The sequence below is a fragment of the Betta splendens genome, chromosome 15 (assembly GCF_900634795.4).
Source record: "Betta splendens chromosome 15, fBetSpl5.4, whole genome shotgun sequence".
Taxonomy (NCBI): Eukaryota; Metazoa; Chordata; class Actinopteri; order Anabantiformes; family Osphronemidae; genus Betta; species Betta splendens.
Window position 1 is genome coordinate 11,161,903 of NC_040895.2, and position 15,565 is coordinate 11,177,467.

At 48.7% G+C, this 15,565-nt stretch overlaps 4 protein-coding genes across 7 annotated transcripts; 2 read left to right on the top strand and 2 right to left on the bottom strand.

Moving 5' to 3' along the window:
- The first annotated feature begins 531 nt into the window (after positions 1 to 531).
- On the top strand, positions 532 to 5,248 carry morn4 (MORN repeat containing 4). Of its 2 annotated transcripts, none has more exons than XM_029127637.3 (5): positions 532 to 796; positions 1,143 to 1,326; positions 2,182 to 2,296; positions 2,370 to 2,479; positions 2,567 to 5,248. In XM_029127637.3, the coding sequence occupies exons 2-5, from the start codon at positions 1,260 to 1,262 to the stop codon at positions 2,713 to 2,715; spliced, it is 441 nt and encodes a 146-aa protein (XP_028983470.1). In that variant the 5' UTR covers positions 532 to 796; positions 1,143 to 1,259; the 3' UTR covers positions 2,716 to 5,248. The 2 variants fall into 2 exon arrangements, with proteins under 2 accessions (XP_028983470.1, XP_028983471.1); XM_029127638.3 differs by having other exon boundaries at positions 533 to 796; positions 1,253 to 1,326.
- On the bottom strand, positions 5,249 to 7,924 carry ankrd2 (ankyrin repeat domain 2 (stretch responsive muscle)). The gene is made up of 8 exons (XM_029127636.3): positions 7,563 to 7,924; positions 7,157 to 7,270; positions 6,954 to 7,061; positions 6,768 to 6,866; positions 6,535 to 6,633; positions 6,307 to 6,405; positions 6,131 to 6,229; positions 5,249 to 5,919 (listed from the first exon to the last, which is right to left on the bottom strand). Exons 1-8 carry the CDS (start codon positions 7,596 to 7,598, stop codon positions 5,794 to 5,796), a joined length of 780 nt encoding a protein of 259 aa, XP_028983469.1. The 5' UTR covers positions 7,599 to 7,924; the 3' UTR covers positions 5,249 to 5,793.
- Positions 7,925 to 8,253: 329 nt separating this feature from the next.
- On the top strand, positions 8,254 to 10,768 carry st3gal7 (ST3 beta-galactoside alpha-2,3-sialyltransferase 7). Of its 2 annotated transcripts, none has more exons than XM_029127571.3 (8): positions 8,254 to 8,379; positions 8,608 to 8,761; positions 8,853 to 8,979; positions 9,050 to 9,384; positions 9,470 to 9,656; positions 9,783 to 9,923; positions 10,014 to 10,163; positions 10,260 to 10,768. In XM_029127571.3, the coding sequence occupies exons 2-8, from the start codon at positions 8,613 to 8,615 to the stop codon at positions 10,344 to 10,346; spliced, it is 1,176 nt and encodes a 391-aa protein (XP_028983404.1). In that variant the 5' UTR covers positions 8,254 to 8,379; positions 8,608 to 8,612; the 3' UTR covers positions 10,347 to 10,768. The 2 variants fall into 2 exon arrangements, with proteins under 2 accessions (XP_028983404.1, XP_028983405.1); XM_029127572.3 differs by having other exon boundaries at positions 10,017 to 10,163.
- Positions 10,598 to 15,485, bottom strand: hps1 (HPS1 biogenesis of lysosomal organelles complex 3 subunit 1). 2 transcript variants are annotated; one of them, XM_029127569.3, is made up of 18 exons: positions 15,206 to 15,482; positions 14,579 to 14,769; positions 14,346 to 14,480; positions 13,989 to 14,131; positions 13,771 to 13,879; positions 13,419 to 13,579; positions 13,230 to 13,332; positions 13,055 to 13,139; positions 12,925 to 12,980; positions 12,682 to 12,849; positions 12,401 to 12,580; positions 12,243 to 12,319; positions 12,028 to 12,165; positions 11,863 to 11,928; positions 11,627 to 11,771; positions 11,366 to 11,479; positions 11,190 to 11,272; positions 10,598 to 11,110 (listed from the first exon to the last, which is right to left on the bottom strand). In XM_029127569.3, exons 2-18 carry the CDS (start codon positions 14,693 to 14,695, stop codon positions 10,948 to 10,950), a joined length of 2,043 nt encoding a protein of 680 aa, XP_028983402.1. In that variant the 5' UTR covers positions 14,696 to 14,769; positions 15,206 to 15,482; the 3' UTR covers positions 10,598 to 10,947. The 2 variants fall into 2 exon arrangements, with proteins under 2 accessions (XP_028983402.1, XP_028983403.1); XM_029127570.3 differs by lacking the exons at positions 10,598 to 11,110; positions 11,190 to 11,272 and having other exon boundaries at positions 12,033 to 12,165; positions 15,206 to 15,485.
- Between the last annotated feature and the right edge of the window lie 80 nt (positions 15,486 to 15,565).

The following is a 15,565-nucleotide window of genomic DNA, read 5'->3' on the forward strand; positions in this document are numbered from 1 at the left end:
CAAACATGGTACATTTAAATAAAAAGGTGTGGGAGGGATATCTTATACTGCAACCTTGGACTTTAAAGAAGAGTTAGTCGGCCTCTAATCAACTTTACACTCAACTTACACAAGTAACATATATCCCAGCAAATAATTTAAGATATTTGGTCCGATTATAAATAAACAGTCAAACTATAATATTGTATGTATAATGTATAATGTTCATAATAGCATTATTCTACAAACCCAGTCAAAGTCACTTACTTAACCATTTCACATAGCTCAGTCTCCTCATTATGAAGAGTACAGGGCTTAATTTTCAGCTGGCGCTGACATAAAGTGTGTTATACATGCCACTGTCTCTATGCTGTAGTACACCAGGCCAATCAGATGAAGCTTTCAATGAGAGTCAGTACAGTCACGCAGTTCAACGCAGCAGCAGTGATGCTGTTGTAAGGATGCCTTTACGTGCTGCAGGAATTATTACGCTCTTCGGCGGAAGAGCGCGTGAACCCAAACATAAACACAGCGGATAAACTGATAAAGGATGGATAGGTTTATGTCAACGCTACTCTCTATCGTTAAGATGAAATAAAAGCACGCGAAGCAAATCGAAAAAATGACAATTCTATTATAGCCACAGTGATATACTCTTCAATTTGCCGTCTAAAAGCGGTTTTTCGACGCGGAGCTAAGGGGACGAGGAACACCTGAAGGCGACATACGGCTCTCAGCCGGTGTTTTCACATTTTTACGCCCCTCGGCTCTTTTACGGTGCTTTCAATGATTCACAGAAGGCAAACGTAGCGCACAGGTAAATCATAACGTTAATAGTCCGTCGTTTATAGATATGTTTTACAGATTAGAGTCAATGCAGTAGGCTTGGCTTTAAGGGCGATTGTCTGTTCAACAACATGTAAAGCTCCACTGATCGACTACTGCCAGCGTGATAGTGTTCCTCTGTTCTGTTGAGCTGATTCATAATTAATATCCATACACGTATACACACAGGGGGAAAACCACACCTGACTGCCATTGTGTGACATAACCATTTGCTTAGACGCAAAATAGAAACACTGTTAGCGGCTCACCGCGTGAGGAGCGTTTGTTTAATGCCTGCGGCCGTTCTACAGTCACGCTTTCACAGCGTTATTTTCCAGTGAGGTGGCGTTAAGCCTGGCTTCACATACGAGCATCAGCATCGAGAGGCTGAACACTGGTCACATGAGGCTGCGCGGAGCTGAGCCTAATGTGCGTGTGTTGAAAACAGGGGTGCCATGACTCTGACCAGGGGATCTTTCACCTATGCCAGTGGAGAAGAGTACCACGGCGAGTGGAAAGAAGGCAAGACAGTCCTAAACTTAGTTTTATTGTCTAAATACTTCAGGGTTGTGAATGAGGGAATAGTGAGACACTGACGTGCCCAGGTAAATGCATCCTGGGTTTGTTATATATGGACTGGATAGTCAGTTCTATGTTTTAATCTAAGTCAACTATAATAACATTGGGTGTTTAAAAAAAATATAAAAAGTATATACTGTATTATCTGTGGGATAAGTGGGTACTTGCACTTCTCTTACATACAGCTAGTCAAATCCCAATTAGCTAGCATTGACAACCCATGACAGACAGGAGCGGATTTACCAGCTCTGGCTTTGTCAGATCTTCTGGATTAACCTTTGGATCTAATAGGGAATCTTACAGAGTCCCCTCTCGCAGCCGATGTTAACAGACCAAATCAGTCCAATAAACAGGAGCGAGCTCTGAGGGCACTGGCACTGGGTTGTGGTGATTTTCTGCTACATGCAGCATCCACAGGACTGAATCCAGTGTTTTAGTTCCTTAACTGTTCAAATGGAACCGTAGGAGTTTATTGTATAGACGTGTGCCCTGTCACGGATTTTAAGATTTGGAAATAGATCATAGACAGTAATGCAGGTATATCCTGAGTATTTTCCAAATTCCAAAGTCTGTTGGATTATAGTGTTTTAATGCTCACCACACAGGAGGCAGATGGGAGATTTACTTCTGTGGAATTAGTCAAATCCAAGCATGTACTGACTCTTGACATACATAGTGGTTCCACAGTATCAAGTTATATAAACCACTGAGTATTATTTAAGTAAATAATAAACAGGATTATGACTCACTTGTGTGCACCGGTTTTAAGATGAATTGTGATGTTGTGCGACTCCCCAGGTCGGAGGCACGGTGTCGGCCAGCTCAAGTTTCAGGATGGAACCTGCTACTCCGGCCAGTTCGAGAATGGACTCTTCCACGGCTCTGGTGTTCTTCTCTTTATAGACGGATCCAGGTCTGTCGGACAGAGTTAGAAAAGTGGTCCTCAGCCAGATGATACTAACGACGCTCTGTTTGCTTTTCATTAGATACGAAGGAGAGTTCGCACATGGGAAGTTTCAAGGTGCGGGGGTGTTTAGTCGATATGATGGCATGAAGTTTGAAGGAGAATTCAAAGATGGGCGCGTAGAGGGCCGCGGTGAGTCTATGACACCGCTGGGAGTGCGTTCATGAGGGTGCAGAAATGCGTCTGTGGGTTTGTAACCTCCTGCGTCGTTGCCTCCAGGGTTATTGACTTTTCCGGACGGCTCTCACGGCGTCCCTCGAAACGAGGGCTTTTTTCAAAACCACAAGCTGCAGAAGAGAGAGAGGTGTCCGGGCGTGGTGCAGCACGCGCAGGCGTCCGCCGCCAACGCCCGCTGTCTGGTGCTCTGACCGCCGCCCCGTCTGGAGGAGACACAGCCAGGCCTCCACCACCTCCCAGGGGGCCTCGGGGCCGTGGACCCCCCTCCAGCTCTTCTCTGTGTTTGCTCTGTTTTTGACCACACCTTACCTTTGTCTTTGTCCGCATATTCAATACCCCCCCCCCCCCCCCCCCCCCCCACCACACACACACACACACGCACACCCACACACACACACACACAAACTAAGAAAGCAAATGCAATTAGGCCAAACAATGATCGTTGATTTAAAATGCACAACACAAGAAGCACATCTCTAACTCTCTCAAGTCACACAAACAGTAAATGTGGCTGTTTATAATTGTTTTGGTTCTTATACTCAAGAATTGAATAGAGTTAGTGTTCACATATACATGTGTAATTCATATTTAGTAGGAGTAGTTACTACTAATTAGATGAAATCACCCTAAAATTGTCCAATATGTCCCAAAAGTAATAAGGAAAAGACCATTTGCTGTTTTTGAACACACAGGCATGGCAACGCACATGCATGCGTGCAGTGGGGGACATAACACATTTATGTTGATGCTTTTACTGTCACGAACACAATAGCTAACAGGTTAGACGCAAGATTCACAACGAGGCTGCAAATCCTATATTCAGGAAAACAAGAAAATGTAAAGCGCTGCACGAAGCAGGAGCTGACAATTAATTCACAGTGAGATGACAGAGATCTGAACTACTAAGGGACAAAGTCACTGCAGAGCAGGAACCAACAGATCAAGCTATCAATACACTGACTAACAGACGAGCCAGAGGGTGGGGAAATGGGGCCAGCATGTAAAACAAGAGGATCAGGGATGAGTATAAATGTACACATCATCCTGGCATAAAAGAACAGGAAACGGAACCACAGAACATCAGCACACAATAAATCCACCAAGTCCAAGGAGAAACCTGCTTTTTCCTGCTTAGGGATAGTGTTGTTAACTTCATAGGAAGCAATGGCTCCACAACTCTAGTTAGGAATTTAGATTTTAATTGCATTCAGACAGTTGTGAAGCAGGATATGCTTTTGATATGATTGTCAGGTCTGAAAAATGCTCACAAGTAAATGTTGATTTATAGTAATTAGAATTTTAAATATGTTTATGTACAAAAATCTCTAACATCTGAAGTAACAGTGCTGCTGCAAACCTTAATTTAAGGAATGCATTTTACTGTTGTGCTGTTCAGTGGTTACATTTGCCTTAAAGACATTTTAGTACAAGAGTGTACTTCAAGGGCGTCCATCTAAAAAGCAGATGACATACTGTACTCTGCCCTCTGCGTCCCCCACTCCAGCATCATTTGCCCGATAGTGTCTGTCAGCCTAATGAGTTTGAGCTCTGACTGACGACTGCCTTCACGCGGACAGACACGTTGCTAATCTGGTGCTGAGTTTCACGCCAAGTCACTTTAACAACCCTCCCACTGAGTGCAGTCATTGGAGAGGAGGATGAACACCTACCTGAATAATTGCCCCTGAAAGACTGGACACCCTCCGCGTTTGTAAGGAACGAGAATCACAGTGAAATGCATTTAATTAGGGGTGTATAGCATCTCGTACTCGAGGCAGCTGAATGGAAGACACTTGTAGAAGCGTTGTTCAAGTGCTTGTGATGTGAACGTTTGTTATTTTCTGCAAGATGTTTATTGTTAATGATTGTACTTGTTCAGACCTTTTGAAATGAATTAAGACATAATCATTTCATTTGTCATGCATAAAATGGGTTCAGATACACATCTAAGACTATGATTGAGGGAGGATAATTTCATTTACCTTTACAGCCGATCACAGCTGATCTGTGATTACATATTAATTCAGTACTTGAAGAAGTAATAGGCCTTACTAGTCCCGTGTAGACTCAGCTTGTCTAGGGTTGTCTACATAAAACCAAAGACAATCGAAGGATATAATAGGCATAGGCCTATAATATGTGTCATTTCTTACAAATGACAAAGACAAATCAATAAGGACCCATTTGCCTTGGGTGCACGTGCTCCAGAGGAACAATGGAATTGATAATTAATCAGAGGAGAAATGACATTCTGTTGTAATTTGTTGTTGTGCCTGTGCTGTTTTTTACGGGGCCCCTTCCTGCAGCGGCACAGACGCAGACCCGTCCCCATCTCCAAACACACAGTGACCCGTTAACATTACGTGTAATACTGTATGCTGCATTTCAAACCATGTCATAGGATTTTCCCTTTCCACCACGTTGGACGTGATGCCTGCTCAAAGCCGCCTTTGCCTAAACACAGTCCTGCCTGTGTGGAACTAAACGCGTTAGAACACCACATCTATTTCCAACTTGAAACAAAGCGTGCCTGTCCAGGCTTTCACCTGCCTGGAAAATATCATTGCCATGGTTACCCTTTTTTCCAGTGACAATATAGTGTTGCTTTGAGTGCTCTTAGAGAAGCCTACTGCACAGTATCCCCTCATTCTGCTGATGAAAGTCTGTGTATGTACTATAGGTGGCAAATGGTGGAAGTGTTTAATAAAAGCTTGACTTAAAACATTTGGATATAGAAGCATTTTTATTTTTTCATTTCAGATATTGAAGGTTCATCACATATTAGCGCAAAGGCTGTAATGTACATGCACGTGTCTGCTTTTTTCTTGCCCAGTGAGAGCGATCAGACTTCCTCAGGAACATTTAAGCCACTGATGGCACAAGGAAAATATGTCCACTGAGCTCCCCTGAATCCCAGACTTTACAGAGGGTATGCCAGCCAGCTCTGCTATTGTCAGCTGATGACAATAAACCGCTACCGTGTCGCTCAATAAAACAACAACACCTTCATTTACATTCAGCGTCAACCTATCTACATTGCCAACTGTTAATATCATTCAACCTCCAAAGGCATCACAAATCACAGGAGCCTGAGTCTGGACCTAGTTTAAAAGCAGACGTATAAACGTAGCTTTATTTTGTGTTTTTACACATAGAGAACGATGATACACATAATCAAACATGGTGAAGACAGATTTGCAGTGAAAGTGAGAATGTATCTGGACCTGAGACAAAGAAAAGGCACGTGAGGCTCGTGCATAAGCTGGGCTTTACTTCTCTCTCGTGCCGTTTTGAGGCTGCAGCAGTTCCACCTCCTTCAGCATCTCCAGCCTCTGCAGGGTTTCCATGATGTCAGACTGCCATTGTTTTACCTGCTGCACAGCCGTCACTCCCTCCTGCAACAAACAGGATGTATTATGTTATCCAGCCATCTTCTTATCTTAGAAAATACATTTATTTGTGTTGTTGTAGTAAGATTGAGAATCTTTTAAAACATTATATACTGTTTGGAGTCAACAAGCAATGACATAAAATAAATATTTGCTACTAAAACACTGAGTGATATGAAGCTTCACTCTGACTTGATGAACAGGGGGAATAACGCACATGGTTTCTTATTTGGGTGTCAGCGCCTGCAATTAGGAGCAGCTTCACTATCTTGTATCTGTTGAGATGCACGGCGTCGTGCAGGGCGGTGTCACCTTCCTGACAGCAGAGAAACGCATTAAAAAGCAACTAACCCTCGAGACAATGATGCAAAGTAAAGAAAAGTTGGCGCGTACCCGGTCCCTGGAGTCGATCTTGGCACCGGAGGACAGCAGGTACTCCACCACAGCAGCGTGACCTGTTCTTGTGGCTACGTGCAACGGAGTGCTGTTCAACTGCAGCGTGGAGACAAGCACACTCTGTGACGGGGTCCTTTGTATGCAAATCCATGTGCAACCAGAAGCACAGATAAGATGAACACTGCGATAACGCGTAAACAAGACTTTGTCAAATAAAAAAATCACCTTATCGCTGATGTTGAGGTCAGCGCCGCGGCTCTTCAGGGCTTTGACGACTCCCAGACTCCCCCCCCTGCAGGCCCAGTGTATGGCCCTGGAGCCCAGCTGAAAACCAGCAGCCGGACCCGTTCTATTAGTACACGGGCCTCAAGCTGCTGGAAGCCCCAGCAGTGCGGCCATAATCTCTCCCAATCGCAACATCATCTTTGCACACACACACCGCGGCCCTCAGAGCTTACGCCATCTTTAGAGTTGATATCGGCCCCTTCGTCTAGCAGCCTCTGGACGACGGCGGTGTGTCCTTCCAGAGACGCTCGATGCAGCGCCGTCCTCTTCAGCTGAAGCGCATGAACAACAGAAAGAATTATTGCTGTGTCATGTTTCAAGTGGAGCATCGCGTTGGTCACATTAGGAGCTCGCTGCACCTCATCATGCACGTTGGGGTCTCCGCCGTCAGCCAGATACTTGTCTATTACATCCAGTTGGCCTCGACTGGCCGCGCTCATGAATTCTGCAGTGCGCAGTGGTCCTGTCTGTCAATACAAGGAATACATGCACCCACGGAACACAGACTCACTATGAACCGCTGCAGTGTGTCGATATGAGCTTCATGCAAATGCTAGCTCACCACAGGGACCTCTGCACACACAGGTGAGCGTGTTTCCAAGGCCTCCTCCCCTTCAGTGAAGTGGGAAATGTCACGGTGCGTGTCTGAAGTGTTCCGACTGACTCTGACCTTCGCCTGGAACAAAACAGAAAAGAAAGTAGAAAACGAACCAATGAGGTGAGATGAGCTGCGTACAGTTGCCTTGAAATTCACAGCATAAAAATTAGGCACGAAAACTTCTGCTATAAATTTTCCAGTATCTCCACAAGTAGATAATGAAGCTGACTCCCCATGTCTTTTGTTCGAAGGTCCTATTCAGTTTGTAATGTGGTAAAGATGACTTTAAGTATTTTGGTTGTATTCTACAAGCTGCTGTATTCAAACATCTACATACACATAGTGACATATAAATAGTCCTCACTCGTACCTGGCTCTTGTTCTCCACTCCAGTCTTGCGGTCCATCACAATAGAGACTGCCCAGCTGTGTGTGTCTGTTTTCTTTAAAGCGTAAAAGGAGATGTGGGGAAATGAAACCGTGGGCACCTCAGCCGACTGTGTGTTACTTTAACCAGCGGCGTCCAGATGAAATGCCACGTTGACGCGGCTCGTCGTGTAAGCCCAGTAAAACAGGTGTGTGCGTGCGTGTGGGGCCCCGCGCTCTCGCTCTCTGTGTCATCCGTGGAATCACACAGGCGCTCCGGCCCCAGCATGCCGGGCTCAGGCCGCGGGCTGGGGTTACATTCATTCCACGGGGTCCCGCGCTCGCTCTGCTATTGGTGCGGCCTGCACAGAAGCACAGCCCTCGTAAACAGACTGTTTTAGGGGATTATGACAGTTTTTCATTACGGTCAAGTGATACCTTGTAAATATCTGATCAGGCACTGGTCAAACTCAGCTTTGGGGATTTTTCCATTAGAGAAAAAATGTATAGATGCAATTGAAATGAATAAATAAATTAAATAATGATAAATAAATCAATATAAGTCAACATATAAGTCTCAATATTATTATTTCACTCAGCTGTTTTCTGGACGCTTCCTCTGTGTTGCTGACCTTTTGGTTGCAGTCTTTATTATGCAGGCATTCCTGTCAGAAGTGACACGTTAATGGTTAACCAGTGTTATTGAGGGAAGTGGCTCAGTTCAGCAGCAGCCATTTTAGCTGCACAGCACATTCAGGGACTGTCCTCCTTTCCCTTCAGCCATGCAGAGAACGATCAGCTAACGGATCCACCAGACCGGCCGTGAGTTGTGTCCTACTCATTAGTCAGATCTGCCTCCTGATGTCTTAGCATGTGAGAAACATGTCAATACACTGTTTACATTTAGTAGTAAACCTGGTAAGTTGTCTTTTAACACGAATGATTGATTTAGGGAAGTTTATCTTTACCACAGATGCATTATTAGAGAGGTTTTGTTATTAAGTGATTAAGGTTCTAATCAGCTGTGACCTCATCTTTGTGGACGGACGGGCACCATGGTGAAGCTGAATCACCTGAGCGTGGAGGACCCAGACGAGGGGAACCCTCTGTTTCCAGAGGCTGCCGAGGCTGAGACGTCAACACTTGTCTTTCAGAACCAGCGAGCGGTCCTAAAGGCTGACTCGGGGGAATTGTTCCTGAGCAGGTGCGTCCCTTCAGATGCTGCGATAGTAAACATATACCTGTAATTAACGCTATGGGGCCAGTTATGTTGTCTTTTCATCCCTGCTGTTTAGAAGGGAGAACCTCGCCTTCAGTTTAGCGCTGCTGATCGGATGCTACTCAGTTATTCTCTTTCCTGCCTATGTCCCCTTGAATAAGGCGGCGGCTCTCAGCGATGCCTACCAGCATCCCAAGAACCTGGTACAGATAAAACCAACCGACCAATCTGCACCGCTCGGTCCCTCCCACCTCTTCACGTCTCTCCTCCCAGGTCCTGATGAACCAATCTGCCTCCCTGCTGTCAGGCCCCTGTCGGCCTCGCTGGAGCGTGGACCACCTCAAGCCTCTGCCCGCCTCCGCGGGCCTTTTGGACCTCCCTGTGTTTGTGCAGCAGGACGGGCCCCTGCGCTGGGATCTGCCCCCTCCAATAGGGCTCCGGGGCACGGAGGGGCACGTTGCCCTTGCTCTTGCGTCTCTGCCTCAGCCCGGCCTGCCGCCGTCGCTGAGGGGGAGGAGCTGTAGACGATGCGTGGTGGTGGGCAGCGGTGGGGTCCTTCACGGAAGCCATCTTGGATCTCACATAGATCAGTATGACGTCGTCATCAGGTGCGCGCTCATCCTCGAGCTTTGATCGGATTCCTCAGCGGGCACATTTAAAAGCAGGAAGGTTTTCCTCCCATTCTGTCACCAGGCTGAACAACGCTCCAGTGTCTGGCTTTGAGCGAGACGCCGGCTCCCGCACCACCATCCGCCTGATGTACCCGGAGGGAGCACCTCACGCCGCCAACGAGTACAACAAGACCACCATGGTGGCCCTGGTGGTGTTTAAGAGTCTGGACCTGGACTGGCTCACTTCTGTCATCACCAAACAGCCTCTGGTACGACTGCTGCACACCTACAGGACCTATTGCACAAATTCCGCTTTACCACAGGAACTCGTGTTGCTCCACTGGCGTCACACCGTCACACTCCTGCCCAACATCTGCTTGCATGGCCTTTAATAGAGCTTCTGGTCCAAACTGTGGTTCTGGAAGGAGGTGGTGGATGATATTCCCCTGAGGGCAGAAAACTTCAGAATCCTCCACCCAGAGATCATTCACCAGACAGTACAGGCCGTACAGAGATATGCTCAGAGGCAGGAAAATGTAAGCTGGATACATTCAGACTATATGCAGACAGACTAAACCATCCTGAAAAGGACAAAGCTCAGGTCAGAACTTTCTCTCCTCACACAGAAGGTCCCAACACTTGGCGCCAGCGCCGTGGTGCTGGCCCTGCAGCTGTGTGACCAGGTGAGCCTTGCAGGGTTCGGGTACGACATGCAGCACCCGGAGGCCAGGCTCCACTACTACGAGGCCCTACGCATGGCTGCGATGAAGGTTCAAGTGAGTTGTAATCAACGCTACGTTGGGGAGGATTGGAAGCGCCTGCTTTTTGCCTCCGGTGAGTCATTCATGGCTGGTTTTATCATCATCCTTCAGGTGGTGCATGACGTCAGCGCAGAGAAACTGTTCTTGAGGGACCTGGTGGCTGCAGGAGCTGTGACTGACCTCACAGGAGCCGTGTGAGTTACTCAGGCAGAGGCTGATGAAACCCTGAACTCGACACGCACTCCTCCTCCTCCTCCACAACGGGACGCTGCGTGGGATCTGTCAGAGCTGTGCTGCGAGGATCATACCTGCACAGCACCAGGAGCGCCCAGACGAGCAAAAATCCCCTCCAAACATCAGCTCGCGACCCAAAGACTAACCTGAGCACATGCCATTTAAAACCCTCCGCCTCCCACCTGTGCATGTAAAGTAATGAGAAATAACCTGTATGTGAGACTACTGCTATTTATTGTTTTTTCTCCAGAAGTTGTACAGTATCACATCATCGGCTGCAAAAAAGGACAGTTTCTGCAAAGTCAGCTGCAAAATTTAAAAACAATGAAAAAATATCAGTAATATCACAAATTGTCATAAATGAGAATTCAAATATATTCATATAATCTACAGCAATGGAGGTGTGGCATCAAGCGCAATAATAGTGCACAGTGAGGTTTTACTGCCTTTGATCATTTAAGTGCTTCAGACAATTATCTCAGACAACAAAATGAAAAATTGTCACTTTAAATATCTAGAGAGCTTTTTTTGGCAGCACAAGAAGCGTGTTGTTGTGCGTGTGTGGTCACAGCAGTGGATTGCGCGACGGCTCCCACAGTTTGCTCGCCAGCTGTCTGCAGTGCTGCAGGATGATCTCAGTGGGGATGACCCCCAGGTGAACCGTCAGCAGCTCGTAGCACTTCACCACCTCGCCCTGGTGATTCTTGCTGTAGTAGCGCAGCAGCTTCCTGTGAAACACCACCCTCTGTGGTCAGCGGCGCACCCTGAATGAATCACATCCAGCTTCCTCAGGCTCAGGCTTCTCACCTGTAGTAGTTCCAGGCGAGCATCCCGATGGGGGCGGAGTCATCGGGAAGGATGGGAATCTCCCCTGCATCCAGCTTATAGCCCTGATGGATGAGATATGAACGTTATGGAACGCCGTACGTCACGTTTGACCATTTTACAGTTAATGATGACCCATCAGTGAATGTGTGACTTACAGTTTCATTTTCGAACCAAAGAAAGTAGCAGAAGTAGAAATCTCCATCCCGCAGGGTGACCGTGGAGTAACCCTTGCGGAGGTAGTGTCGCGTCGTATTGACCAGACTCCACACCTTCACATCACGAACAAACACTAAAAAACTATTAGTGCGCACGCACGCACGCACGCACGCACGCACGCACGCACGCACGCACGCACGCACGCACGCACGCACGCACGCACGCACGCACGCACGCACACACACACACACACGGCTGACCTTGCTTTTGATGAACTGCGCCACTGGCCCCTTCCCCAGCTCAGACGTGGTGCGTTCTGTAATGCTGAGGGACGGTGCAATCATTTGGCCGGTGGATCGGTCCACGCAGATAAAATGGATGAGCCCTGGGAAGTCCTCCAGGTAAGTAAGGACGCACTGGGTCAAGATCAATACGCTCACGATAACTGCAGTCATAACTCAAAGACTTTCTAGAGGCTATTTTGCTAATAGGATATGACACCATGGTGATATTCCTCTTGCTTTTCACCAACAGGAAGTCCTTCCAGTCCATCAGTGTGTCTCTGGGAGAGTAAAAGAAAGAACAGAACCACAATTACAATGAAAGACAAGGAAACAAAGAAGATAATGAGAAGTAAAAGATGTGACATCTCGATACACACTGCACCATGGTTTGGGCTCGCTCCTGCAGTGCAGAGGAGAGATGACGAGGCACGTGGGCTGACCCAGACTCGATGAGGAAACACTGTCGGTAGATACCACACAGCTGGGTCTTCATATTTTTACACCATCCGATTAGTCTGCAGAGAAAACGCCAGTGGAACGATCACGAGGGCAGTTGAGCTGTGAAGCGTTTTGGTCAGCGGAGGATCCTCACCCTTTGCTGAGGCCAGGTCCTCCTTTAGCAAAGGCTCGGTTCTTGAACTCGGTCCAGACATTTTGCAAATGTGCCGTCTGGGTAAAAAAAAACAAAAAAAAAACGACTAAGCTGTTGGGAGTCTTGAGTTAACACATAATAAATCTACAGCTACACACCTGAATCTCACTCTGTGCCAGGGCTTTAATGAATTTGTCCAGTTTGTGGCGGAGCTCATGCACGCTCAGTTGACCTCTTGTAGCTGCGGAGCCTTCGTGGCCTTCGTGTAAACGCTTCTCCAGCTTAGCGAACGCCTCCAGAAACGTATACACCGACATGGCCACAGCACTGGTAGGAACCTGACGCACAGACGTACAAGCGCAGTGGATGCGTCCGCTACACGCTCAAACCACACAACAGGCAGATGGAAGGAAGCAGATGTGCGTGGATATCCACCAACCTTGGCAAGCAGCACTAGTGTGATACCAGGCCACAGTGGCAGACAGTACAGGGAGTGAGGCATCATGGGATACAGCCCGTCTTTGCCCGACACCTCTAGGAAGACTCTGCACGGGGTTGAGGGGTCGGGCGGAGGCACCTCCAGGGTCTGCAGGCTGTCCTCCGCCATCTGGACACAGCTGTCCGTCACACAGGTCGTTCTGTACGGAATCAACCTTTATGTTATGGACCACAATGCACTCACCTGCACATCTGGGTCAATGAACTCAAAGACGGGAGTACCTCCTATAAGTGGCTTGTCTGCAGGGACAATACAAAACAACTGTAATGATGAGTGATGATGTAATCACACACACAGTGGCTATTTAACCCACCTGAATCGCTTGAGTCGTTGTCTGTGGGGGAGGGTTCAGGCGTGTAATAACTCTCTTGACCAGAACCTGATGTGCTGTCAATGTCCTTCAAAGGCAAACACACAGAAATGGATGCTCAATAACGAGAAGCTAATCATTCCCATGCTTCAGAGTGAGCGGTGGGAGTGTCTCCTACCTCAGGGCCCGGGTCGTCCAGGTCCGCGCTGCTGGGGTACATGTTCTGGGCCATAACGATGAGGGTCAGGAGGTCCGAGGTGGACAGTGCGCTCGCGCTGCGGCTGCGACGACAGGAGCCGAGTCACCACAACGCATGCGCGCGCGCTCCGTTAGCGACGCTCCGTTAGACATGCGCGGCGACACGCACCTGGAGTAGAAGGCCAGCAGCTTGGTGTGGACCAGGATGAAGGCGTGCAGCACCTCCTCGCCCGCGCGCTCCGCGCTGCTGTTGAGCTGCTGGACCAGGCGCCGCTCCAGGAACTCGATGCACTGCTCGCACAGCGTGGGGTGGATGAGCCGCTCCACGGCCTGAGAGGAGGCAGGTTCGTTAGGCTCAGCCCGAACACTCATAAAGGGGATAAAACAGTGAGGAAATGACGTGTGCGTCTGGTTCTGCCACCTAGTGGACGGATTTGAGAAGGTTAGAGCTTTTGATGGCGACAGAAACATTCAATGTTTCAGCCTTTTTTCAAGCTGCTGGGTGAAGCACTGAGTGTCACCTCCACTAAGAAGCTCTGGTCGCTGTCCCTGAGGCGGCAGTAGGTGTCCAGCAGGCCCTGCAGATGCTTCCACAGCCGCGCCCGTCGCTCCGTGTCCTGCGGCCGCAGCCTGGAAGCAAAGGGAGCAGGTCACGCAGCTCCACCTTTAAGCTGCACGCACACACACACACACACACACACACACACACACACACACACACACACACACACCGCCTTACTCTTTCCTGAGGAGGGGGCTGCTGAGGGTCACCATGCCGAACAGCACCTCGATCAGCTTCTTCATCACGTAGATCTTCCTCCTCAGGTCGTCCTCGCCCTCCTCGCCGTCCCCGTTCACGGCGATGTAGACGCACTCGTCGACCTGGGCACAGAGAGCACCGACAAGCATCTGAGCGCCGCGAGGGTCGCAAACAAGGCCAGCGCTGGGGACTCAGCAATGCATCATGTGCTGCAGGAGGACAAAGCCCGGTTTGATTCACTAACAAGACTCACATGACGAACGCGATGCTTCTGTGTGAGCGAGGGCTGCATTTAGGAAGTCCACTAGCATTTTACTGTGTTGTTGCTGCTGCTACCTGGTGTAGAATGTAGAGGTGGTTGTTTTCGGCGGTGAAGGAGGTGTAGCCGTCGCCCAGCCGGTCCATCATGGTGCTGCAGGAGATGACGATGGGAGCGAACAGGGTGCTGATGCTGTCCTCGAACGCAGGAAGCTGAGAAATTAAAAGAAAGGGGGGGGGGGGTTTAAGACATTTAGAAATTAAAAAAAAACATGTGAACCATATGTGTGCAGAATGTGCGTCCTCCTCACCCCCTGGCCCTCCTCCTGGGACGAGCCATACTGCTCCTGGATGCTCTGCTGAAAGTCTGGGTCGGTCCAGTGGAAGAGCACCTCGGCACTCTCACTGGCTATGAGCAAGCACTTCATCCTGATTCCAGAAGCCCCAGTCCTGCTTCACTGCGGTTTCACATTCAGGCCGTGCACTCCATGTGCGTTATTATCTATAGGGGATAAAACCCAGGCTTTTACACAGGCACAGGTTTTGATTATTGGGAGACTGACATGTTCTGGAGTGAGGAGGGGGTTCACATCTTTAAAGTTGGGGTATAAACTACTAAAGCACTGATAGGCAGTTGTATTAACAGTTTAAAGGTTTGAAAGCATGTTTTACTTCTTGCAGCACTTCCGTGACGGTTTAACGAGGAACAAAGTGTCCCGCTGTTTGTCCGTGCATGTGGTGAAAATCATTTGAAAGCAGCCGGTCGCTGGTTCTTTGAACGGAGCCGACGGTAAACAGTGACGTGAAGCTGCTCCCTGGTTTTTCACATCCCGTTTCTGTCATGACTTTACTTGTTTATGTTCCACACACGCTACTTCCTCGATCTGAACCGTTTGTCAAGGCTTTTCAAAGCAACAAGTAACTATGACGCGACTCACCGCGCGCGCGTCCCGTGCCGGCGTCTCGGTCCACGTTCCATCTGGATCGGAACTTCACACCTCCCCGCACTCCCGTGCGGCGCACGGACCCTTTCGACGCGGCGGTCGCGTCGACTGCTTCCTTCCGCAAATGTGTGGAGCTCGCGGTCATGTGACACCAGCAGGAGACGAAGCGCCGCGTGACGCAAAGCGACCCACCGCCGCTACAGTGGCCGTGGGTCCCGGTGGACCGACCGCTGCTGCTGCTCGCAGAACCCGGTGGTGAGGAAGTCATGTGCTGGTGCCCAAAGACGAGCGCATGACTGGGAGGCGCAGACGCTTTGGTATTTGTGGAATCCAGCTTTATGCTGAAGACGAGGA

Excerpts from the sequence above, each read along its gene's own strand:
- morn4 (XM_029127637.3), top strand. The coding sequence starts at position 1,260 with ATGACTCTGACCAGGGGATCTTTCACCTATGCCAGTGGAGAAGAGTAC. Across the intron at positions 1,327-2,181 it reads CCACGGCGAGTGGAAAGAAG|GTCGGAGGCACGGTGTCGGC; the intron begins GCAAGACAGTCC and ends GCGACTCCCCAG. Across the intron at positions 2,480-2,566 it reads TGGGCGCGTAGAGGGCCGCG|GGTTATTGACTTTTCCGGAC; the intron begins GTGAGTCTATGA and ends CGTTGCCTCCAG.
- st3gal7 (XM_029127571.3), top strand. The coding sequence starts at position 8,613 with ATGGTGAAGCTGAATCACCTGAGCGTGGAGGACCCAGACGAGGGGAAC. Across the intron at positions 8,762-8,852 it reads GGGGAATTGTTCCTGAGCAG|AAGGGAGAACCTCGCCTTCA; the intron begins GTGCGTCCCTTC and ends CCTGCTGTTTAG. Across the intron at positions 8,980-9,049 it reads ACCAGCATCCCAAGAACCTG|GTCCTGATGAACCAATCTGC; the intron begins GTACAGATAAAA and ends CTCTCCTCCCAG.
- hps1 (XM_029127569.3), bottom strand. The coding sequence starts at position 14,695 with ATGAAGTGCTTGCTCATAGCCAGTGAGAGTGCCGAGGTGCTCTTCCAC. Across the intron at positions 12,981-13,054 it reads CAACGACTCAAGCGATTCAG|ACAAGCCACTTATAGGAGGT; the intron begins GTGGGTTAAATA and ends TTGTCCCTGCAG. Across the intron at positions 12,850-12,924 it reads TCATTGACCCAGATGTGCAG|ATGGCGGAGGACAGCCTGCA; the intron begins GTGAGTGCATTG and ends AGCTGTGTCCAG.
- ankrd2 (XM_029127636.3), bottom strand. The coding sequence starts at position 7,598 with ATGGACCGCAAGACTGGAGTGGAGAACAAGAGCCAG. Across the intron at positions 7,062-7,156 it reads TGTGTGCAGAGGTCCCTGTG|ACAGGACCACTGCGCACTGC; the intron begins GTGAGCTAGCAT and ends TTGTATTGACAG. Across the intron at positions 6,230-6,306 it reads AGATCGACTCCAGGGACCGG|GAAGGTGACACCGCCCTGCA; the intron begins GTACGCGCCAAC and ends CTCTGCTGTCAG.